General features: G+C 51.1%; 6 protein-coding genes across 6 annotated transcripts; 3 read left to right on the top strand and 3 right to left on the bottom strand.

Annotated features, from left to right (window-relative positions):
- Positions 1 to 596: 596 nt before the first annotated feature.
- Positions 597 to 3,491, bottom strand: IAR55_000585 (threonine-tRNA ligase; the record flags this gene model as incomplete). The annotated part of the gene is made up of 11 exons (XM_066943719.1): positions 597 to 751; positions 811 to 995; positions 1,064 to 1,239; positions 1,305 to 1,361; positions 1,424 to 1,671; positions 1,731 to 2,003; positions 2,051 to 2,081; positions 2,135 to 2,380; positions 2,439 to 2,585; positions 2,640 to 3,127; positions 3,212 to 3,491. The coding sequence occupies 11 exons, from the start codon at positions 3,489 to 3,491 to the stop codon at positions 597 to 599; spliced, it is 2,286 nt and encodes a 761-aa protein (XP_066806261.1).
- Positions 3,492 to 3,989: 498 nt separating this feature from the next.
- On the top strand, positions 3,990 to 8,343 carry IAR55_000584 (uncharacterized protein; the record flags this gene model as incomplete). Its single annotated transcript, XM_066943718.1, has 14 exons — positions 3,990 to 4,042; positions 4,137 to 4,315; positions 4,367 to 4,489; positions 4,543 to 4,686; positions 4,746 to 4,846; positions 4,895 to 5,480; positions 5,535 to 6,167; positions 6,224 to 6,789; positions 6,849 to 6,983; positions 7,037 to 7,188; positions 7,240 to 7,450; positions 7,510 to 7,935; positions 8,002 to 8,093; positions 8,163 to 8,343. The coding sequence occupies 14 exons, from the start codon at positions 3,990 to 3,992 to the stop codon at positions 8,341 to 8,343; spliced, it is 3,582 nt and encodes a 1,193-aa protein (XP_066806260.1).
- Positions 8,344 to 8,545: 202 nt separating this feature from the next.
- Positions 8,546 to 12,137, top strand: IAR55_000583 (uncharacterized protein; the record flags this gene model as incomplete). The annotated part of the gene is made up of 12 exons (XM_066943717.1): positions 8,546 to 8,693; positions 8,758 to 8,894; positions 9,037 to 9,134; positions 9,191 to 9,440; positions 9,505 to 9,660; positions 9,716 to 9,874; positions 9,928 to 10,158; positions 10,207 to 10,667; positions 10,720 to 10,907; positions 10,962 to 11,573; positions 11,650 to 11,909; positions 11,997 to 12,137. 12 exons carry the CDS (start codon positions 8,546 to 8,548, stop codon positions 12,135 to 12,137), a joined length of 2,841 nt encoding a protein of 946 aa, XP_066806259.1.
- Positions 12,138 to 12,467: 330 nt separating this feature from the next.
- On the bottom strand, positions 12,468 to 19,312 carry IAR55_000582 (uncharacterized protein; the record flags this gene model as incomplete). The annotated part of the gene is made up of 11 exons (XM_066943716.1): positions 12,468 to 12,617; positions 12,697 to 13,662; positions 13,740 to 14,472; positions 14,530 to 14,821; positions 14,897 to 14,955; positions 15,010 to 15,113; positions 15,168 to 15,251; positions 15,336 to 16,387; positions 16,445 to 16,978; positions 17,025 to 19,014; positions 19,094 to 19,312. 11 exons carry the CDS (start codon positions 19,310 to 19,312, stop codon positions 12,468 to 12,470), a joined length of 6,183 nt encoding a protein of 2,060 aa, XP_066806258.1.
- A 1,823-nt stretch (positions 19,313 to 21,135) lies between these two features.
- On the top strand, positions 21,136 to 22,948 carry IAR55_000581 (uncharacterized protein; the record flags this gene model as incomplete). The annotated part of the gene is made up of 7 exons (XM_066943715.1): positions 21,136 to 21,169; positions 21,254 to 21,388; positions 21,456 to 21,535; positions 21,590 to 21,673; positions 21,737 to 22,231; positions 22,294 to 22,421; positions 22,492 to 22,948. 7 exons carry the CDS (start codon positions 21,136 to 21,138, stop codon positions 22,946 to 22,948), a joined length of 1,413 nt encoding a protein of 470 aa, XP_066806257.1.
- Positions 22,949 to 23,417: 469 nt separating this feature from the next.
- IAR55_000580 (uncharacterized protein) lies at positions 23,418 to 24,133 on the bottom strand (the record flags this gene model as incomplete). Its single annotated transcript, XM_066943714.1, has 2 exons — positions 23,418 to 23,855; positions 24,038 to 24,133. The coding sequence occupies 2 exons, from the start codon at positions 24,131 to 24,133 to the stop codon at positions 23,418 to 23,420; spliced, it is 534 nt and encodes a 177-aa protein (XP_066806256.1).
- Positions 24,134 to 24,551: the final 418 nt, after the last annotated feature.

Raw genomic sequence — 24,551 nt, 5'->3', positions numbered from 1 at the left:
CAGATAGAACGGCCGATGACATTCCCCCACACTCTTTATCACTTTCATTCACATTTCAACAACTCAGATGCTTACAATCTTCTCCAGTAACTTATTTAGGCACAAATTGCAGCTGCATAATTACTGATGTTATCTCAATTAAACTTCTGCGTCGGCACTATATTGACCCGCAGGCGGACTACAAAACTGCTGTAGGGGGCCTTTCTGTGCTTCTTCACTTCCTCTGAAACCCTGGACTGCATTCAGTCCCGTCCACATCCACAGATTCATTTCTTCCCTGTGGCCTCGTCAAAGAGTCGCTCAATTGATGATTCAGAGTGGAAGATTCCACCTACTTACCCATCTCGCGGTTGTCTCCACCGCATACTGATCTAATGATATCTCCGAACAGTACACCTGCTCCCCGAAAATGTAGTAAAAGACCTCATGAATGTGCAATGTAGAACCTCATCCTTTTGTTGTGTAACGTACCCTCCAGTTTCAAAATCTTCAAGACAGTTGCAGACCTCAAACAACGCTACCATGACTCGCAACATTATCTTCATGCATGCGACCACATACTCATGCTAGCAGCGCCAATCTAGTTGCTCTGTGATCTAGTTCAGCTTGCTGACAGCAGCCTTGGTCTGCTTGAGATGGAGCAACTTCTTGACAGCCTCGTCAAGCTGAATGGTCTCATCTCGTCCCTGCACTTCGTCGTCTCTGTTTCGGATGTTGACTGCTTGCGCATCGAGCTCGTCTTGGCCAACGACTATATAGACATCGTCAGATCGTTTCCCTGAATACCGCCTCGACAGGAGACGAACTCACCCATGATGAAGTTCCATTGAGCAGTCTGAGCATTTCGGATCTTCTTGTTCAAGGTGTTGTCGCTGATGTCGGTCTCGGCGAACAGGCCAGCATCGGTGAAGGTCTTCGCCACCTTCTCGGCGTACTCGACGAAAGGCTTGGCGACAGGGATAACAACAACCTGACGAGGGGAGAGCCAGAATGGCCTAGCGGTGGATAGTGCCTCAGACATCATACCACATTGCTCTCACTGTCTCTATTTCGGAACACTTACCATTTCCCACCACATTGCTCGGTGACGATAGCAACGAATCGTTCGATACTACCGAGAATAGCTCGGTGAATCATGACAGGCCGAGCAAATTGGGAGCCAGCTTCCTTGTCGGCGCCGGTGACTTGCTCTGCAGAATGGTACTTGAGGTTGAATCGTTCCGGAAGATTGAAGTCAAGCTGACACAAGCACAAAGGATTAGCTTCTGGAGTCGTACTCATAACACCCAACAGTCGGAACCCACTTGGATAGTACCGCACTGCCATTTTCTTTGCAGCGCATCGGTCAACTGGAAATCAAGCTGCGAACCGACCAGCTCAGCAAGTCTTATCGCTTCCTCGTCACTCAGACCGAGACACATACCTTGGGACCGTAGAAAGCGGCATCCTCCTCGTTGACATGCCAGTTACCGGGCGCCTTCTTCTCCAAGACTTCTCTCAATGTCGCCTCGGCGTTGTTCCAAATCGCCAAGTCACCAATCCACTTCTTCGGATTTCTTGTAGACAGACCAACTTTGTAGGTGAATCCGAAAGGCTTGTAGACAGCATCGAGGAACTCGAACGCGGAGTAAAGTTCGGCACCGACTTGTTCTGGGGTACAGAAGATATGGGCTATCGTGCGGATGTTCGTCAACGAAAGTCAGATATCATTAGGCTCCAAGCTGGCTCACCATCATCCTGCACGAATCGCCTGACTCGTGAGAGACCTGACAGGGCACCGCTGGCTTCGTTACGGTGCAGGATACCAAACTCAGCGAAACGGAGAGGTAACTCCTTATAACTTCTTTCTCGTGCGTCAAAAACAAGGCAATGACCCGGGCAGTTCATGGGCTTGAGAGCGAATTGTTCCTCGTCGACCTTAAGTTGGAACATGTCCTCGGCGTAATTCTCCCAGTGACCGGATTGCTTCCACAGCTTGGAGTTGAACATATTGGGAGTACCAACTAGTGGACAGTCAGCTACGATGTCGGAGCGCCAGAAAGCAACTCACCTTCCGTGAAGCCACGCTTGAAGTATTCGCCCTGATCCGATCTTGTCAGCCATGGCCTTTCCGGGCACACCTTGACTGACCTACCTTTATGTACTCGACCAATGTGTTGTAGATTCTCATACCCATAGGCATGAGGAAGGAACTTCCAGGACTCAATTCGTTGAAGAACCAAAGCTCTTGCTCCTTTCCAATCTTTCGGTGATCTCGCTTAGCCGCCTCCTCAAGGTACTTCTTGTAGTCCTTCATCTGTGCGGCGTCGGGGAAGGACATTCCATACACTCGTTGGAAGGTATCGTTCTTGGCGTCACCCAAGAAGTATGAAGAGGAATTCTACAGCGAACGTCATTCTCCGCCACTGTAGCTTACGTCTTGACGATTCTTAGCTTACCTTAGTTACAGCAAGAGACTTGATTCGGCCAGTGTGAGGGACGTGGGGACCGAGACAAAGATCGATGAGAGGGCCACATCGGTAGACCGTCGAGGAAGTACCGTCAGGGACCTTGTCGTTGATGTAATGCTGCTTGTACTTGTTGTACTGCGATGGACAGTCTGAGCGTCGCTACTGTAACGCCAGGACCTGCAAACTCACCTTAAACATCTCCAACAACACCGCCTTGGGCAATTCTAATCTCTCGAATGGCTGCTTCTCCTTGACAGCAATCTTTGCAACATCCTCAATGGCCTTGTAATCCTCCTGGTTGATAGTCCTGCCCTCCGCCAGACTCATATCATAGAAGAAACCTCCTTCCTCCAAGGGTGGTCCATAACCAAGACAACATCCGTCATATCTCCTCTCACAAGCTTCACCGAGAACGTGAGCAGACGAGTGCCAGAATACCTGCTTCGCCTCGTAATTGTTGTCGGGAGAGTCGAAGTCCAGGAGAGAAAGGGTACATGACGCTTCCAAGGGTCTTGTGAGATCCCAAAGCTCTTGACCGTTCACTTTGGCAATGATGACTCGGTCGGCGAGCGATGTAGAGATGTCACGAGCTAATTGCAGCGGGGTAGTCTCCCAAGCAGTACCCTCGACCTTCTTGCCGTCAGGGAATGTGATGGTGATAGTGTCACGGGGTTGCTCTGGAGTAAGAGCATGTCTCTAAATTAGCCATCATGGTACTGGTTGAATGACGAAGGTATATTGTTGAGCAACAGAATACTCACCAGCGACCCATTCGTCGTATTTAGCCTTGTACTCATCATAGATCTTGATTCTCTCGGCAAAGAACTCTGGAGGGGGAGACAGCTCAAGAGGTCCACCACCTCCGCCACCTCCTGCTTTCTTGTCCTTCTTCTCTTTCACCTTCTTGTCCTTTCCCTGTTGGTTCTTCGCACCCTCGGGCTTGACGGTGGTGGCGCTAGCTCCGGGGGTGACGGGCTGAAGGCCTTCGGCGGGGGGAGCAGGTTCCGAAGTAGATGAAACGGGATGAGGAGCGGTCGACATGGTGCTATGCTGATGATGGCGTATCGCTTGTAAAGTCGGTAAACGTCGAATTTCGTTTTTGCGTTGAGAAAGAGTTATACGTGTAGCTGATGCGGGAAATGATCTTAGTCGAAGGGTGATAAGATGGCGAAGGAGCATGTATCCTCCTGCAGACGACCCAGTACTTCTTTTATGCTTTCACAGACGAGCGGATGAGTATTGAAATGAGATCACTCTATGGACTTCGAGTCGGAATGGTTGCACACCCGTAATAAATAATATTGAATTGAATGGGCTCGACCCAAAACGCTGCTGGGAATAGATTGTGATACCGGAAATAGGGAATAGGCGTGCTGTCATTGGGATTTGGCATGGTTGATAACCCTGGATTAGGCATGCGAGTCACAGATCACCTTTCGCGTGTATCATCATGTCTCCAAAACAGCTGGTAACATCATGCCTTTCACCTTCATACTCGGACTCTCTTCAAACGACCTCATCCCAAAACCGCTATCCGTCATGACAGAGCCGGAACCTCAGCCCGAGAGAACGGTCGTAATTGTTGGTCAAGGGTGAGCCTCTCAGCTCTGTTCCTCGTGCCAGAGCGCTTACTGACACCATCCAATCTCTCCTGCTCTACGACTTCGATCATGCTTTTTGTCACAGCGGTATCCAGACCGACCTTGATCTCAACTCTCTCGAGGATGATGAGATTGCCGCCGTCATTCCCGATATGTTGGCGGACTACTCTGCAGAATGTCGAGACTGGACACTGATAGCTAGCGAGCATTGGAAACAAAGTCGATGGTCCAGAGCGGACGAGCTTCTCCATAGGGGTATCTCTTGTGAGTTCCCTGTCTGTGATTGAAGATGAATCGCTGAATATCTGTGTAAAGTCTTCGCTGGTGGACCTGGAAGGCACCCCGATTCTGTTGCACTGGTCAATCTCCATGCCATGTTGGCGCATCTTCATTTACATCTGGCGAGATCAGCGCCAAAGATAATCCTTCCAACAGCTAGTGAGTGGGAGACAGGTGCGGCTCAGACGAGGAGACTGACGCCGGCTTCGCAGAATATGACAAAATCGCTCCGAGTACGAGAACGAAGGATCATCATCACAAAGAAGCGGCCGCGAACCTGAACGCTGCAACGGAGGCTTTGCGACACTCCGGAGCTGGGCAGGAGGATGAACCAGTCAGCTTGGCAATGGGACGAGGTGAGCGTCTTCGCCAAACTTTGATGCTGTGTTATTTACATATGACGCTCTGCACGCAGTGATTCATTACCTGGCGACTGGACAACCTGGCTTAGCGCATCCATTAGTAGAGAGGTTGCTCCAGAGGCAACCAACCAATCTGATTGCCCTTACCGCTCAGGTGAGGCTTGCACCCACCATGATGAAATGGTGTATTGACTTAGTACAGGCTCGATTACAATTCGCTCGTCGATCACACGAGCAAGCGCTGCAAACATATCAACAGCTCCTTTCCCTCAGTCCCGACATGCACCCTGACCCTCGTATTGGACTCGGCCTTTGTCTTTGGCAACTTGGTGACAGAGCGAAAGCTCGAGCTGCATGGGAACGTGCGCTGTCCCGTGAACCATCGTCATGGGTCTGTCTGCTCTTGCTCGGCCTTGCCTCCCTCAACACTTCTCGCGAACCGTCGGCGTCGCGGGAAGAACGACTGAAGCTGGCAGCAGAAGGAGTGGAACTGGTGCAAAAAGCTTTCAAGTTAAATAACAAGTCCTCAGCGTCAGCTTTGGCTTTGGCGAGTATCTCTGGTCAAGGTGGTCAAGTCCCAGTTGCGTCAAAATTAGCTGAAAGAGCAATCCAATATTCGGACAACAAACGCCATTCAGTCTTATCGAATGCAGACAGAGGGAGGCTAGGATTCGTCAGTGGGGACGTGGCAGATGCCGGACCGTATATTGCAGCTGCAAAGGCGGAGGATGCAGGCGCAGTGAACATCTTGGCAGAATTGACACTGGGTCAAATTGCCATCAAAAGCGGTAAGTGGAGAGATTTGCTGTACAAATGCGTGCAATGAGCTAATAAGGCTGCAGGTAATCTTCGAGAGGCTCTCAACTTCATTGAACAAACCGCCAAACGTCTAAACGGCAAGGGTCCACTGGAATACACTGTCCTCCACGCTTGTCTTCTTGCCTACCCTCATCCCGGTATGCCGGCCGATGAGCTGGCCAAGAATCGTGTGACGGCTCGCAATATGCTTACAGAGTTACACAATTTGGTCGCTTTGGCTGAAACTGACGAGGATTGGGCTAAGCTTCGAGGTGTCGGTACCGACGCGGACATCTTTGTTGAGCTTGCCAAGCTTTGGCAAGGGGAGAGTTTGGAGAAAGCCATTGCGGCGTATCAAACAGCTCTTTCAATCAAATCCGACGAGGAATTGGCTGGTGACGAACCATCTCAAGAACTGCAGCCGCCAGATCTTGCAGCGATTCGTCTATCAGACAACCTCGGGGCTTTGTTCCAGCTCCAGGGTAACGTGGAAACAGCCGAGAGGATGTACCAGGAAGCTCTGCAGAAGTTAGCATCGGAGACCGGTAAAGACGCAGAGGTCTTGAAGACGGTTCTAGCGTATAATCTCGGTAGAGCGTACGAGGAAGGAGGCGACAATGTCAAAGCTGCGCAATGGTATCGGGACGTGTTGAGACAACACCCTGAACACATGGAGTGTAGGTCCAGCGACAAATGATCACGCCAAAGACCTTCACTAATCGACCGTTCACAGCCAAGGTCCGACTCGCTCTCATCGCCGTCTCTGCTGGAAGACACTACGATGCCCACACTCTGCTCAAGGAGTGCCTGAAATCCGACGAGACCAACATCACTTTACGATCTGTTTATACCAACTTCCTCATCACCATTGGATCGTACAAGGAAGCCCTCGCTTTCACCACTCAAACGCTTAAGTTCGACCGAGCAGACGCGTACACATTCTGCGCTTTGGGGTGGCTTCACTTCACTCTGGGACGAGAAGCGAAGTCCGGACAAGAGCTTACAGATAGACCAAAACAATATCTGCGATCAGCTGAAGCCTATGAGAGGGCATTACATTTGGATCCGGCTTCGGCTCAAGCCGCGCAAGGATTAGCGATAGCCTTAGTAGAGGACACTCTGGCGCCTAAAGGGGCTGCTCTGAGCGGGCCGGATGAAGGGAAACTGCGAGCCAGATTAGCAGGACAAGCTTTAAGTATTTTCAGCAGGATCAAGGACTCACTGAGCGAGGGACCGGTGAACGTGAACATGGGCCACTGTTTCTTTATCCGTGGAGAGGAGGAGAAGGCGATCGAATCAGTGGGTGTCCTGCGAAACATGGCCCAAGGGTAACCGCTGATATCCTTCGGCGAGCAAAGTATGGTACAGCCTCGAACGCCTATAAAGGACGAAACGTGGCGGTTCTCCTTTACCTCGCTCGAGCGTGGTACGCTCTTGCCAATAGGGAAAGTAACTTCACTGCTATGACCAAGGCTCTAGACTACTGTCAGCATGTGAGCTTGGATCTGGCGATGTGTATGTGCCATGCGGCTGACATATTCGGTAGGCGATGCATGTCCAACCCAGTGACCGAGCAATTTTGTATAATATTGCGATGATTCAGCAGAAAGCGGCAGAGATGTTGTTCTCGCTTGAACCCTCAAAGAGGACTCTGGAGGAGCTGCAAGTCGGGCTCAAGCAAGCCCAGCAAGCTGCGAAGTAAGTTGTAGCTTTATGGAGGCATCATAACATACTGACTCCGTTATTCAGCACATTCCGAGCTTTGGCGAATGACAAGTCGGGTGCACTGCCGTACGATGCCGATTTGGCAGATCAAAGAGCGAGATATGGTGATGGTCTGTTAAGAAGAGCGCCAGCAGAATTGCAGAGACAAGAAGCGTACGAGGGCGAGACTCAGGCTCGAGTAGAGGAAGCCAGAAGGATGAGAGCGGAAGAATTGGCGAGAATTCAAGCTGCTGAAGTCAGTCATTCCTCATAAATAAAGGCGGACTGCTAGCTGACTTTGCACCAAATATTTAGGCTGCCCGACAAGCGGAGATTGAAGCGAAAGCAGCCCAGCTTGCTGAACAACGTCGGAAAGCACGAGAAGAAGCACTTGCATGGCAAGAGGAGCTCAACGCTCGGCAAGCCGAAGAAGAAGCCAAGCGACAAGCCAACATCGATAAGCGCAAGAAGCGCAAGGAGGGAGGTGCGATCGAGAGTGGTGATGAGGAGGGTGGTGAGGGCGAGACGCGGCCGAGAGAGAAGAAACAGAGGAAGCAGAGGAAGCCTAAAGAGGGTGGAAAGAAGCGGAGAAAGGCCAGAAACAAGAGTGAGATTGAGAGTAGTGAGGAGGACAACATGAGTCTGGACGAGGACGAACGTGACAACGATGGTGAGGAAGTGGACGAGGAAAGAGCAAGAGCAGATAGAGCAAAGAACACGCTGGCAATGCTGAAGGCGAAGGTGAGTCAAGCTTCCTGTGACACAAATATAAATAGGAAGAAGGAATGACCTTTGATGGCTAAGCAGAGAAAGTCCAAGAGACCTGTCGAAGATCCGGATGACGAAGATGAAGATGACGACGATGTAAATCAGGGAGCGGCGAAGAGAGGCAAGCAATTGTAGGTGTCATAACCACGTCGTGTTTTTTTGGGGCGATGCCGCTGAAGTCGTTATTTCCTGTTGAATAGCAAATCCAAAGCATACATTTCAGACTCAGATGAAGAGGAGGACGATGCAAAGCCAGTCAACGCAGAAAGCCCTGCTACTGCGAATGGGAACGGTGATGACGGTGAAGAAGGGATGGAAGTGGATGAGCAAGCTGTTGAAGAGAAAGACGACGTGGATGAGGATGAAGATCCGGAGATCTAGTAGAGGCGTTTGATGCATCTCAATGGTGAAAAGCGCCACAATCAATTTACTCCCGTTCGCGACCATCCTCCACGATACAAAGCCAAAAGTCGCATGAATCCCAACCATCTTTTTGGATCAACACACTAATATATCCCTCACTCGTCCTTCCCTCAGCACCGGAACAACGCCAGTGAGGTCGAACACGAGGTTAACAAGCACAATGAGCTATCAAAACGGATTCAACCATTTACCTCTGAATCCTGTAGGGTACAGCGGTGGTGGTGGATTTGGCGACTATGGTGGAGGTTATGGTGGCGGTGGTGGTGGATATGGTGGAAGAGGAAGAGGAGGAGGAGGTCCGCGAAGAGGTGAGCTGAGCAACGCCCCGATGCGGAAGGACTATCGGCTGATGTCATCACTGAACCGACGTAGATGATCGAAGAGGACCATCTAGAGGACGAGGAGGATATTCAGGAGGTGGAGGAGGAGGCAGAGATTCAAGACCTCCTATTCCAGAAAACTCGAATAACAGACTAAAGAAGATGGTCATCAAGCTTGGGGACGATGAGGTGCGTCTACCTTCGTTCTTTCGCTCTCGAAGGAAGTGGGCCCATGGCTTGTCGCGGCACAGATCAGTCGTCAGATCAACGAAAATTGTACCGAAAGAGTGGTCAGGAGTTATGCTGATGTTTACAACGTTACCATGTATAGGATTTCGACCCGGTTCAAGACCCTCCTCGACTCGCGAGAGCATTGAAAAGAAGCTGGAGAGAAGGCTCGCAAGGTGTATGCGAGGGTTTCCGCATCTCGTACGTTTGCAGGTCCATTTTATAGAGGGGTTTCACTGAAGTCAATGGCTGTGCAGCGTGACACAACAACCTCAAAAACACAGCTATTTCGTCGTCCTTCTCCTCGCTCTTTCGCGTCGCTCACCTCCTTCAACAGAAGCAGCAGGCAACGGAGAGGGAGGTGATCCAGAGGCCAGACTTGGAGATAAACGAAAAGCAGAAGACGAGGCGGAAGATGTGGATCTTTCGAGGGAAGTGTTGGAGGATCTAAGCAGAGCTTTCCGTGGCTGGGTAGAAGGACGGGAATGGCAGAATGTTAGATTATGTGTGAGTCTCCGTCCTGGCGGCGTCTTGATTCTTTCGCTTGTAGCTGATCATGACATCCCTGCAGCTGCACTTCTTCTCACTGCTCGTTTCGGCTGGTCTGGTGATGGCTTCTTCTCTGTTGACAGTGTACAAATCTTTGCTCGCTGTCTTGGAGGAAGTTGGAGGAGGCGGTGACAGAGCCGAGAGAGCAGTGCGAGCTGTCGGAGAGGGTCTCATGCGCGTGAGCAGGATTACAACTCACCCCTCGGAAAGCTGGTCGCTGACACGGATGGTAGTCTGGGGAAGTGCTGTATCAAACGTCGCCAGAGGAAGTCGAGTCGTTGATCACGGACATCGAGGGATATATCATCGGACGTCGAAGTGATCTCAAAACCCTGGCAGATCCACTGACTCCCATCAATGCGACCGGCCAAGAGTCTTCCGATCATTCAGATGTGAGAGTCGATCGAAGCTCAGGCTATCACTTTAGCTGACTCAGATTACCTAGACCCTCGACCAGTTCCTCACGGCTCTGCATTCCCTCCGGGCCGATGGTTTCGCTCCACCGGAGATCCTGCCTCGATACTGGGAACGGATTGCCGAAGACCCCGAGGTCATTCAGTCGGATCCCTACGAGCTTGCAGCGGTTAGTATGCCACCAGAGATGTATGAGGTCGATCAGGACGATTTGAGCGTCGGAGAAGGGCATATCGGAGCGCTCAAGCTGTTTGCCGACGAGGTGAGCTTCGTATGGATTCATACCGAATGTACACCATCTAACGAGCAGCTTCAGATCGTTCCGTCGCCGGATACTTTGCCTGGATGGACTCTGCGTAGTCTTGTCCTCGACATGATAAATATTTACGAAGTCAACCGGAAAGAATGTGCTCGTTTACTACTCGCACTTCGTTTGAATTTTCCCCGAGACACCTTCAAATCTCCCCAATCTGCGGACGCTCCCCCTCAATCTTCCACTTGGTCTCTCGAATCACTCATAGTGTCGACACTCCTTGGCTCGATGCTGACACTTCCCAAATCTCCTCACAAGCTGATCTACTACAGCTCTGTGATCACGGAGCTGTGTAAGATCAGCCCAAACACCGTCGCACCTCCAGTTGGTCGTGCGGTCAGGAAGATCTTCTCCATGCTGGGCAGTGACGGCTTAGACGTGGAGGTTGCACGCCGAGTCGCGGAGTGGTTTGCTATCCATTTGAGTAACTTCGGCTTCCAGTGGATGTGGAAGGAGTGGTATGTGACTTTTTTCGCGACGGTCCAGATCCGAGACTGATTATTACTGCAGGCTTTCCGAGCTGGATCTCCCCGCATCTCATCCTCGACGAGCCTTCATGCGTCAATTGGCCGAATTGGAAGTCCGATTAGCATACCATGATCGGATTCTCGACACTCTGCCCGAAGCAATGTCTGCGGATGGAGCGGGCGTACTGTCAACCGAATCGCCCGACCCGGTCTGGCCGTACGACAAAGAGGGTGAGCTACACTTATTGCTTTAGTTTCGCACGTATAGCTGATAAGACCTTGTAGACCACCCGCTCCATACTGAGGCGGTCGAGCTCTTGCAGCTGCTGCGACAGAAACTTCCCAGCACGGAGCTCATCACTCACATCGAGAAGATGCCGAATGCGTCATCTGGTCCTGGAGAACCTCTCTTCCCAGCTTTCCGACGAATGATTGCTGAGACCATTCTTCACCTCGGTTCTCGATCATTCTCCCATTTCCTCAATGCTACTGAGCGATACACCGATGTTCTCCGTTTCATAACTCCTGATCCTGCCTCCCGACGTGTACTCCTCGAAGGCGTTGCTACGTATTGGTGTAAATCCAGTCAAATGCGTTTGGTGACCGTTGACAAGTACATCCAGTACGGCATTCTCGAAGGTCTAGATGTTATCGAATGGATCTTTGCCGATGATGGACCGGAGTCAGGGGCGAGCGAAGAAGGTGATGGTTGGACTGATGGAGACAAGTGGGAGATGTTGAGGATGACTTTGGGTAAGCACGTCGGTAGAGTGAGAGCTATCAAGAGGAGATTGAGAGAGATTGAAAGAGAAGACGAAGCGGCGAGGGCCAGAAGGGCTGCAGAGAAATTACAAGATGGCGGTGATGTGGGTAACGAAGATGATGATGTCGTCGAGGGTGGGTCTGTTTCCATTCTTGACTGACTGACTGACGGAGGAGTCATGCCGTTGACTTCTTATCAATTCCTGTGTAGACGTACGAGCGGAGGGATCGAAGGAAGCTAGAGATGCGCAAGTCTCACTGGATATCCAAGCTACGAGACTTGAAAAGGTTCTTGTGACCACGACGAAAGCCTTTGTCTCGTCGCTCTTACCGTGGTGTTTCTCCAGTGAAGGATCGGCCTCTAGTGCCAATCAAGGGCTGAAAGGAGTATTGGCTTTGCTGGGCAGTGGAGAAGAAGCGATGTGGGGTGTGAGAGCTAGATGGGGTTGGTATAGGGAATATATCAGACTGGTGAGTTGGATCGGATCGTCTGTAGTCCACAAATCAACAAATCAAGAAGAAGTCGATATTGAAGCTCGGAACTGCTACTTCTTCCAGTATCAATCACAGCTCGTCCCGTTGGGCGAAGTTCTTCAGTCCAGAGTGTTTGACGCAGTGGGGCAGAGCGATGACAGTGCGATAGAAGGAAGAGCGGAGAAAATGGTCAAAGGAGTATGGGACACTGTCATTGGGGCGTAGATCAAATCGAGAAAACCTGTTCATAGATCGTACAGTCCACAATATCGAAATTGATCACGGTATGGATGGGGTGTCGAGTCCATACAGCGGGAGCAGAGCCGATGCACAAAGTTGACCCAACCTGGGCAGATTCACCTGGTCGCCTCTCCAGATCAATGACACCTAGTGGAATCTATGCGGTATCTCGTTCATGCAAATGTCGTCAGGATCGTCAGATGTCTAGAATATATACAATGTTGATGATAATGGTGATGATACAACTGATAGCAACTTCTACCATCTTCCTTCCTGAACCCTGTGAACCGAAGCGAGGCTTGCAGCTCTCCCCGCTCACTTGTACTTATCACCCAAATCTCTCCTTGCAGAAGGATCCAAGCTATTTCTCAAACCCAAAAGAGTCTCTCGTACAGCTTCTGTCGTCCCGATCATCGGTTTGAGTACAGCTATCGGTACTGCTCTAACGACAGCTCTGAGCGGGCCCTAGTTTTGCCCCAAACAAAATCAGCAAACTGTCTCTGAGGTCCACCTCCTACTGTCAAAAGACGATACTTGAACTCACATCGTCTCCAGATCTTTCGTATACTTCCATCGGGACAGCCAAAATAGTTTGAGCCGCGGCGTTCACGTTCCTCGATAAGCTCTTGTATGCAGCTTGGACACCTTCTCTAACTCCTTCTGGTTGGTTCGCATATCGACTGATCGGTTCGTTCTCTCCATCATCATCCTCACTTGACGATCCACCTTCTCCACCTCGCGTGGTACCGCCACCATGATCGCCCATTGGTCCTCTTCCCAAATCCCAATCTCCACCTGCTAAGGATGATTGGTTGGGGCTAGCACCTTCCACTTGTCCGACTACGTTCTCGCCAAATCGTCCGCCACCACCCAGGACCCCTTCTGCTTTTTCTAGAATCACCTGCGTGCCAGTGGCGAGACTCGCTCCGATTTTCATTAACTCCAACGCGGTGGATTTTACGAAACTTCCTGTCCCCCTCTGTACTCCTTTTGCCAGTCTTCCATCTTTACGATATTGCTCAATTGGCAGAAGAATTAGATCGGCTACGCCCGATCCTACATTGACGATGCTCCGAATAGGTGACACACCAGATATGACATCGGCCAGTTGGTTCGCCTTCACATCGGGTGTCCACAGATCTTGCAAGGTCGATCCTATCTTTTCCCATCCTGTGATTCCAGACAAAGTGATGTGCCGAAGGGTCATCTCCGCCCCATCGAAATGGAAGAAATTCATCAGTTCTATCGTCTTTCCCTCTCGCAGCGCGGCAAAATCGACACGTTTCGGTTTATAGTCGAGTTTGAGCTCGATTGGGAAGATCTCGACATGTTGGAAAAAGGGTTCGAAGGATTTGGGCATCTTTTCGGCATCCGCGTCGACGACTGGGGAGGGGCTAGATATAGACTGTGACATTGATGAGGATCCGGGGGGCAACTTGAAGCTGAAGAAACGCTTGAGGAAATCGAGAGCATCTTGGTCGACATGCAATCGCAAGGGAAGGATTTTTGCCTACGTTTACGTTCAATTGTGGCGATGTCAGGTCAATCCGAATGCTTGCACGGCCCAAAAAGGCAGGACAGACGTACCCTCAACCTCATCTCCTCACTTGCACCACCGCCACCGAGTCGCACACCCACTAGCTCGATCCGCACCATATCAGAGTCGGTCTCCCTCACATTCCCCCTGCTATCCGCCTTCATTTCCGTCAAGAACTTCTTCCAGGTACTAGTCTTGATATGATCCAAGATCTCCATCTCCCTGACAGTGACATTCATCCTGGAAGCGGTGGACGAAAGCGCTTCGACCTGGTCGTGATCTACCAATTCAGGTGGGAAAAGATCCACATCTGCTCTGAGACCGGTCAATGAGATTTCGATTTGAGGTTTTTTCGATCTCGTCAATCGTTTTCCCTTCAATCTTGTCTTTTTGCTTGATGGCTTCTGGTTCTCCCTATCATGCCCAAGACCAGGACCAGCGGCTGGTAGAGTTTGCCACGAATTCTGACTCGCTGTATCCGCTCCCAGTTCGTCAAGCTCCTCATCGATGGCTGCTATCAAAGCTGCTGAATCCATCCCCCCACCCTTTCCCTCTAGACCGATATACACCGAGTTGAAGAGGACGGTACTGGTAGCACGTTCAATGCTTTCGTCTGCTTTCTGACCGGAGGCAAGTAATTGTCGAATTCGCTCGAGTCGACGTCGCACGGCTTTGATCTCGTCTTCAATGGCTTTGCGAGTGCGGCTCCAATCGTATCCATCATGGAGGAGGATTTTGATGCTGGCATTATGCACCCTGATTCGAGTCTGTCCAAAGTGGACACTTGACAATCAGACATAGGTCAGCAGCGTGTCGTTATTATCACCTCACGATGCTTACTCGTCTTCCGAGCCTTTGGTCAATACAGGCAGAGACTCCCAATAATCTTCGTCCATGTCGAAAACGTCTGTGAACAGGATCTTGATCGTCTGCGCGCCAATTTCGGCTTCTCCGTCCGCAGTCTGCCAAGCCCTCAGACTCTCGCCAGTCACACTGTCAGCCGTGGGAACACTACCAGACCGTCGTAAAGCGTGATCAAGGTAGTCGAGATTGTGGGGAAGATCATCATCTATCATATCCGCCCCGGAAACAATATCCGGGATTCTGTTGAACGCGTCTTCGTCGACAGAGGCTGTGAGACGACAAAGAATGTCCAAGTCAGTCATATGCGATATGGCCAACGGGTTCCCGTGACAGTTTAACCCACCAAGAATGTCGACAGATTGGTCCATCGAGATGGGTGAACGTACGTGATCGGTAGAGATCCTTCACGACCCTCATCAGCGCCCTAGTCTGTCAACCCAAACGGTGAAAACTCGCTGTCTCGGCGGCAGCAGCTTCTGCAAATCGCTGACTAGCTGGGCGAAAGTCGCCAGCGAGTCTGCGCAAGCCGTCACTTTGATTTGAACTTGTTGCACATCCAACTGGTGTGTTGAGTCAGCTTTTGCTACACGCTAGCGGTCAGATTGTGCACTCACCGAGAGCTCGCTAGAACCGGTTAAATCTCTAAGACATTGGATCTCGACGGTGGTCACACCGATAATATGCGCATATCCCGCTTTCTGTGTTATAATCACTGATCAGTATTAAACCAGCGCGCCGATAAATCGCCAATACGTGACCGTCATATCGAGGCAAGCACTCACTTTCCAGGCTTCCGTCGAATCCGTCAGGCCGACTGGCAGACCCGCTGTCGCCGCCAAATCATCTACCGCTAGAACCCCTACTCTCTCCGCCCCAACTTCAACGAGATTTTCGTCCGCGTCACTCCTGATATCTGTCTTGACTTCCACGGAACCCAGAACGACCACTACTGCTCCAGGCAGGGTTGGCGCGGCGAGATGAATGGTTGAGTCGTGGAGCTGGACACTAATACGAGTTACTTCGCTGGGAACAACGTTCTCGAAGACTCCTTCTGGTGTTTTGGCAAACAACGCCAATTCTTTGACCCATTCGATGTCCTTGTTCACCAAGAACGTCATACAAGAGCAGACGGCTTTGATCCCGGTCTCTTTCGTATCTGTGACGGTATTCGCCAACGACGAAAAACGGAGGTGTACGAGTGGTTGTTGATGACTTGTGAAAGTGAATGGCGAAGTCCGGCCTAAGATGCGTTTAGGTTTGAATGGATCAGACCTGTCTGAAAAGTCTGCATCCATGACCGAGACACTGAAAGCAGTTTCGTGTCGGCCTGCGGTGTTTGACTCCACCTTCGTATCTATGTCGGACGCTCTGAGCGACAAGACTCTTTCCATTTGCGCCGAGGGAGGATCTGTCCGAGGGACATGAAGACTGATATCCGCCTCGCTCACCGCGACTCGCAGAACAACAGCAGCCAGCGCTTCTTCGTCTTCATCTTCAGTGGAGCTGCTAGCTGAGGAGCTACCTCTGGCTGAACCACCGAAGAATCGACTGCCTATCATTTTCAGATCGTCTCGTGGTTTGGGTGCCGACCCATCGCCGAAAGCCCCGTCTAACCAGTGGGTCATATCGTCCGCAAAGAACTGAAGCCCCTCGATGGTCGGTTGGCGAATCTTGGCTTGGACTGAAGGGATCCGACAGGTGACTGTTGTGGTCTTGACGGCCGTCACGGATACATTGGACTTGATCTCTATAGAAGGGAGTAAAGGACTATTGTCGTACTCCCCGGGTTCAGGCGCCAATGGTCCAATAACGAAAAACGCAATTGACTTTCGCTCTGTTTCGGAGATTGTGTGAGCTTGTTACAATCTGATCATGAGTGCTTTGTGCTTACCTGGCGCGCGCGAAAAGAATAGAACAATCTTCTCACACTCCACACTGGTGCCGCCTCCAGATGTTGAAGGCAAATCGCCGGTCTCTTTGACCGTTCGTCCATACCATGTTTGTAGCTCGGAGGCTGCTCCAGTGACTTTCGATCGGAGATGGTGTATGTCCAAAGTGACAATTCCGGATCTCAAGTGTCCACCATCGCCCCATGAACCTCGGCGATTCACAGGTGCTGGACATCTGATATCCAGCCTCATAAGAGGACAATTTATATCGACATATGCCTTTGGTCGCGGAGGTGATTGTATGGTCGAAGAGGAAGACGCCTGCGCGTCCAAATCGTCGATGATTGATTCGGTTGTGGCTTGACGAGGTGGACCGCTGGGGCGAGTGTTATGAAACAAGCCGAATGGGGGCTTCGGTCGTGGCTGTTCCACAGATGTTCGGATGACCGGTGCCAGAGATCTCAGCATAGGAAGCAGTCGCTCTACCAGCGATAGATCCAGGAAGACATGCAAGGGTTGGGCGGACACGAACGCAGCTAGTGTTATCGTCAGCGCGGAAGTATCGGGTATGGCGACACTCACTTGTATTGGGCAAAAAATCCTTTTTCACAGCGATGACCGGTGTTTCGTCACCCGCAGCCACAGGACCGGCGGTCCCTTTCAATATTCCTTTGCCTTTCTGCTTCACTTTCCATTGCTTCTCACCACCTCCTGACTTCCTCTGCATCCCAGAGTTCCTCCAATCGACTGAATCGAATTCGGCGAAAACAGCAGATGCACTCGGCGTGCGACCAGACGTAGCACCAAGAGATCCAGAGGTAGCTCCCGGGGCCACGTCGTACTGCTTTGGCAGATTGGAATCGAACATGATCACCGGAAACGCTCCCCCGGGCGGCACATCGTCTGAATCGTCTCCAGACGCCACGTCCGACGCCAAATACTCAAAAAGCGAGAAGTCGTTAAGGGTCACAGTCAAGGTGGGCGGTGGAGGCCCGAAACGAGTGGTAGTAGATTGTCGACGAGGCAGACGAGTACTGGAGATTGTTCGAATCGGTCGAGTAATCGTGTTCGAGTTCGACATATATCCTTGATTGACGTATCTGGCGTCGAGTGAGTCGAGACGGAGACGCAGGTGTCCATGAGGTACGTAAGTCGTTGAGGGCTTTGCCCAATATTGAGCTAGGTTTGATGGTGAAATTGAAGCATTCGGAATCTCCATGTCATATATCAATGACACATATATGGCTTTCATGCGCACAGTGGTCGTCATCTTTGGTTGATCGCTATTGGTAGTTGACATCTTCAATGGCGCCGTAGAGGTGAACTCTTCTTCTTTCGAAAGTCGAGCTGCAGCTTGAAGAGCTGCAAGTATGATCGTGGCTTGGCGTGGCAGAATTATGACAGTCAATGTCCCAATTGTGATTTCCACGTCAACTGACGGCAGCTGACCGGCAATAAAGTGATGTGGCGGCAGCTGGTTTGGGGAAGAGGGCAAAGTGGAGACATTTGCAGGTGACGAAGAGTTCTCGGAGGATGACGATGCAACAGGCCGAATATTTTTCATTCTCAGTATGATATCCTCGGATCCAAAGCTCATGATCAATGTTTCGGCGGTACTCCTCGGCTCCGCCGGTGTCGGAGTGGCGGATCGACTGGTCGCTCCTGCACTATCGGACTCATCGTGTTCTGATTGATTGTCGATAGGCTGCTCGCTGATCACACTGTGATAGATACTGGCTTCCGACCCTAACGCTGAGGCCGTACTATCGCGCAGATCCACCACCGCTTGAGACATGACCATATCGGAGTAGTTGTGGCCACTGCTCGACGACGAGGACGAGGATATTGATGATGATCGAGAAGACGTGGCAGTGAGTCCGGGTGGAGTTGAAGCGGCGGGCGGATTCGACCGCAAGTAGACATTTATCGAGGATATTCGGACGGCTCGTATAGTAAATCGTACTCCTTCGTCTCCGCTTTGTTGTTCTTGTTGCAAGCTTTCGTCGGCGTATTGTATCTCTCCTATCCGAAGCTCGAAAAGACCGCCATGGTCCTCATCATCATACCGTATTCTCACACGGATGTTGTTTACCTTGAATTCGAGTCTCGCCAGAATTCGTTCCACTAAGCCAGCAAGGACGGTGGTACTCTCCACAGTAGCCGGCAGAGGTTCTGGCGATGTTCCAGGGCTTGAGGACCCCGAAAAGGGAAATGATCCTGGCACTTCATCATGTGGGAACGGATCGTTGTGAGACAGGATGAGAGATTGCCGTATAGAGCGGTCTAATTCTGCTTCTTCAAATGCGTCGAGCTCTTCGTGCAGGAAATCATCGGCAGCAGAAGTGACTGATCCGGCAAGGTCGCGGTGTTGTTCCGCATGTCGTGAAGGAAGCGACGGTCCCTTGCCGTTCCCGGTGGGAGGTTTGAGGGTGAAATCCAGCGTCAGGGTCTCCAGTGTAAGGCTCAGCGGGTCAGACCAAAGGTTGTTGAGCGGTACTCGTGCAGTGACCTTGTCTATGGATCCAGCTGTGAGTGTGAGAGGTACCGAAGGCGGCAGTAAAGCGTTGATCTCCTGTAATTTGGCCCCTCGACATGAGCATCTGACTTGCTGTCATGGATCGACGAGCTGCGGTCGACTATCGGCTACTTACCGCAGTGTCAACTTCCAGCTTCTCAATCTCCAGCCACCCTTCGCTGATCTGAGCCTGTATCCTTTCCGCATCCAAAGCTCCATGTCTGACAAACCTGCCAAGAGCTCGTTTCAGGACATAGGATAGAAACCGTCTTTGGATGTTGGCTGGGAGTGAGATTGAAGGGAGGGAGGGAAGGGCAAATGGGAAGGTGGTGAAAAAGGATGGAAGCGAGAACATGGTCCGAAAACGAGGTCTACCAGGCCATGCTCATACTCTTTGTTGTTCACCCTTTGTTTGAGGGGACAGGAGCGTCCAGTCTTATGTATAGATTTACACAGGATTGATTTCTCTCTCTCGCAATCCGTGTTCACTGATTTACGCCGGCTGACACGAGGAGTGATTGCCACCCGAATCAACGGAGATTGGGGGTCTTCTCCATGAGAGTGGAGGACCGCCACAGTCATATCGCCGTCATATCTCCCCTCGTCTTACATAATATACTGTTTCAGTTACAGCGTGCGTACGTGTACTGTTGCCCCCCCTCTTTCAAAACCACCTGACTTGGGATATTGGAGGGGATTGCGATGACCCTGCAGATTGAGTGGATTTACCCTGAGAATTATCACGGACCTATATCATTTGGGAATGACCAGCGACCAGTGACTTTTACCACCACACGCAAATCCAGACCAACGCTAAGAGGGACACTCACCACCACCCCCCTGCGACTCTCTTTATACTTTCCACACGTCAAACCATCATCATCATCATCATCATCAGTCCTTCCTCTCGTCAATCTCTCAGTGATCAAACAGAAGTCAATCACAGACTATTCCCCCTCCACCACACTGACCACTAGCAGCGAACGCCGACCTCACGCCGCATCACGCGCCTACCTGGAGTAACTGAAACCCTACCTGCTCACTCCAACATACCACCCCCTCCCCCTCTCACAACCACATCACCGTCACCTCGGTAATCCACGAACACTCGCGGATTCTCATATCCTTTGTCATTCGTCGACAATCACATAACTTTATATCCTCTCGCAAGTCGGCATACACGGTCGACCAACGATCAACACATACACCACACGTCACATCTTCCGACAGCCGATATAGAAAGGATCCCATATCCATCTTGACATCGACTCCACGTTGAACGATACGACGTCCCATCTCTACACGTGAAGAAAGGCAAGGCGCGTCAGTTGGTTACATCGGGTTGATCGAGGTATAAACATATATCATACATCAAGGTGAGTTCCTCGTCGCTGCTCTCTTGTAGTCGGTCATGGGACGTGGAGGCGGTGGGTGGCACCGAATCGGGGTGCTGCTTCTTGGCGGCAGGTCATTCGTTCTCCCACCCCTCCGGTTTGTCAACAGTCATCTTGCCTTCGATTCAGCCTGAAGACAGTGACACGCTCCTCCTACCCGCATGGTATACTCAAGCAGTCAGCTGTGTTTGCATGCTTCTTCCACGCTTTCCAAGTCCTTCTGGTTGGCTCCGCAACTTCCTCCACCCTCTCTCCACCGGAGCTCCGAGGCAACGATGGAATCTTGCAAGTCCTATTGGGCTTCATCGTTGCTCATCAGTCTCTTTTTCCGTGTAATTTGCTCCGCGTCCAATCCTGATCAACGTCACCGACCCCACACGTATCCTTTGTCATCATTCACAGCGAGTGGAATTGACCAGGTGGCAATCCCAGCTGAGGCAACAGTGGAGGTGAACGATATCGGACATGATAACCTTGACGCTTATTCATTCAAACTCCGCCTGATCTCCTCTTCTTTCTCCATGTCCCGCGCGTTGTTCTGGAATTCACGCGACTTTGACGAGATCGAAGCTGACTTCCATTCTGCCTTACTTCCTCGTCCGATTTGCTCACGCTGCCATTCTCACCTACACCTCGGTCTCCTTCAACATGGACACCCTTGACGTCCACGATGACACCGACATCTGCTATCCGTCGAAACGTTCTACGCTCTCGCTCTACCCACATTTCCCACTTGCTTGACGACCCGGCTGCTCGTCCTTCACAGACTCGGACACAAGCCAAAATGTCAGGAGTCGTAAATGGGGTCAGGGTCACACGTGAGTATAGGAGCATCTCCCGTGTCTATCGTTTTCGCTTGACTGCCATCTGCCTCGCAAACAGTATAGCTGACTGGCCTGTAGCCGATGACCCGAACAGAATCGTCACCGTCCAGGCCCAAGCGGGCAAGAGTGGAAGTGACATGACCATCTCCTACACGAACTGCAAGGTCATTGGCAACGGAAGTTTTGGTGTCGTATTTGCAGCGAAGATGTTACGTGAGTGACACAATGTTCGCGATGGTGGTGTACGTTCGAGGGCCGCGCTGACATGCGCCTCACGCAGCGGCCAAGCACGAAGATGGAACGGAGGAGCCGGAATCGGAAATCGCTATCAAGAAGGTCTTGCAAGACAAGCGATTCAAGGTAGGTTGCGTGACCGTTCGTAGCATGACACCGGGCCAACATTCCGTCGTATAGAACCGAGAATTGCAAATCATGCGACTCGTTTCCCATCCTAATGTGGTCGATTTGAAGGCGTTCTTTTACTCCAATGGAGACAAGGTTGGTCAAAGCTTCTTTTTCTGCTCGACGGAAGGTTCAGCTAATCCACGAATGGCCCAATAGAAGGACGAAGTCTACCTCAATCTTGTCCTCGAGTGCGTTCCTGAGACTGTGTACCGAGCTGGTCGACACTACTCCAAGCTCAAGCAGGCTATGCCGATGCTGCAGATCAAGCTGTACATGTACCAGCTCCTTCGGTCCCTCGGTTATATCCACTCTGTTGGCATCTGTCACCGGGACATCAAACCTCAAAACCTCCTTCTCAACCCCGCAACTGGTATTCTCAAGCTGTGTGACTTTGGTTCTGCCAAGATCCTTGTCGCTGGCGAGCCAAACGTCAGCTACATTTGCTCGCGATACTACCGTGCTCCCGAACTGATTTTCGGCGCCACCAACTACACAACCAATATCGATATATGGTCCACTGGATGTGTGATGGCGGAGTTGATGTTGGGACAACCACTTTTCCCCGGCGAGTCTGGTATCGATCAATTGGTGGAAATTATCAAGGTCTTGGGTACCCCCACAAGGGAACAGATCAAGACCATGAACCCGAACGTGAGCAAACAATAGCGCTCGGAAATGGGTGCATGAAGGGCGCTGACAGTGATTCTTTCTAGTACATGGAACATAAGTTCCCTCAGATCAAACCTCATCCCTTCACTAAGGTCTTCAGACCTCGTACACCCCCTGATGCGATTGCTCTGATCAGCACTTTATTGGAATACACCCCCACAGCGCGTCTCACGTGAGTCAGCTTTTGTATGAGCTGTGTCTCGATGTAGGATGACGGGCTAACTCGCTATGCAATAATTTAGTGCTCCCGAAGCTTTGGTCCACTCCTTCTTCGACGAACTAAGGGTCGAAGGAGCTCGACTGCCCAACGGAAAGGAGATGCCTGCGCTGTTTGATTTTACTCGAGAGGAACTCTCAACTCGACCTGATCTCATCAGACAGCTTGTTCCTCCATTCGCCGAGCCTGAGCTACATGAGAGAGGGATCGACATCGAAGGATTCGTGCCCATTCCTTTGGAGCAAATGCGTATCTCTCTTGATGTGAGTGGGAGCTACGGCGTGTCCAACGATGGTTCCAAGGCGCTGATTTCGCCATATCACCGCCGCAGTAATCGTTTCGCCCTGTATGAAGAAACACGAAACCAGTTGAAACATATACCCGAACGAACAGCAATCAATCTAAATGTCGTGACCTACGCTTTCCGTTTTCAGTTCCTTTTTTCTTTATCGCATACTTTGGCTTGGTCTAGTCTGGTCTAGTTGGGCAGGTCGTTCCCGCTGCTTCTCTCTAGGATTCTCTATGTCTTGTCATTCTCCTGATCGACGTATATTCGACGAACTCCTTGCATCCCGTCACCTGTCCTGGCGCCGCCTCTCGATCTAGATTTGGGCGATATGTGAATAAACCTGGCGATGGTTTGGACAAACGGTGATGGGATGATAGGAGTGGAAGAGACATTTGTACGGAAGCTGAGGGATTCGTGAGCTAGATCGATGGGGGGAGGAGATAGGGAGACGGTAAACTGTATGAATTTGAAATGAATGCATGGATGTGACAAGGCATGTGTGGGAGTATTCCGTTGCGGGGTATCTACGATTTACGATTTGTATCATTATAATTTCATGCCCAGAGTGATGCTTCTCCTTCCATCCTCTTTCCAAGAACTCCTTACGCAAGATACCAGACGCATCGCCAAAAAGAAACTGCACTTGCACCCGGAGATACGCATCAAACCAATCTCTTACTCTCCTCACCACTTGAGTTCTGTTCCCTCGCCAATCTGCTCCCCAAAGCCTTCTGCTGCTCATACTCTTTCGCTCTCATCGTTCTCTCCCTCCTCCTCTCTTCAGCAGACTGAGCTTCCAACAATTGCGGGGGAGGGGAGATCTGACATGTGATACAATCTTCGTCGACAACTGGTGGAGGTTGTTTCACGCCGTGAGGATCAGGGATCGTATAAGCTGGCTTGGGTTGTGAGAGAGGCTGTTGGACGGGTGAGGAAGGAGTATTGAGTGGTGTAGATGAAGAGTGGGCGGGTGTTGACGTGTTCGGGCTGGACGGGATGAGTGTATTGGGAGTGAGAGATGAGGGCAGGATTGACATTGCTGCTGCGGCCGCTTTGGCAGCTAGTCGAGCTTCGTCCTTGACCACGCCTTGATACATGTTCTGAAGGGGAACGAGAGCGTGCAAGTCAGCATGCACAGCATCTCATGGAAAAAGGGTGAATAGCAGGTATCAGGAAGAAGTGGGAGGGAATGCAAAATCGATCGAGGGGAGGAATATAGAAGTGATGGAGACCGAGGATATATTCTAGAAGTGGACCCTCGAAATCTGTGGGAGATACTCACATCGGATTCCCATTTCTGTAGATAATGTACGCCCCATACGGTCGTTCCTGCAACAGCGAACGACGACGCCAGGAAGATCTTTGCTGATCGGGACATCACGGAGGCGGTCGATATGTATTGTCGACAGCACCCTGCCTGAGATCACGTTTGAGGGTTTCTCTTCAGGTCAGGACGGGATGACAACGGTCGACGAACGACGGCACTGGACCACTTTGTTAGTTGAGAGTTGTTGAGGAGGGACTTGAGAAAGCACGATACTACTCGTAGTACTCTGATCATCCAAAAGTCAGCAACAACAGCACAAGGATAGGAGATCGATGCTTTAGCTAGGTACCCACGTGACAGTTTACGTAACCCGATGATTTCGCAGACACGAACTCCTCGATGCGTCGGTTGACTTTTGTTGTTGTTGGTTCGCTTTGCACGGGGCGCGCGTTGATCCAAAAGGACAGGGGACAGGAGACAGGTCATAAAGGCTGGTTTCCAGTCACAAACTGCAATTCGCATTCGCATT

The sequence above is a fragment of the Kwoniella newhampshirensis genome, chromosome 1 (genome assembly GCF_039105145.1).
Source record: "Kwoniella newhampshirensis strain CBS 13917 chromosome 1, whole genome shotgun sequence".
NCBI lineage: Eukaryota > Fungi > Basidiomycota > Tremellomycetes > Tremellales > Cryptococcaceae > Kwoniella > Kwoniella newhampshirensis.
The sequence above is the reverse complement of the archived record's forward strand: the minus strand, read 5'-3'. Positions and strand labels throughout refer to the sequence as shown.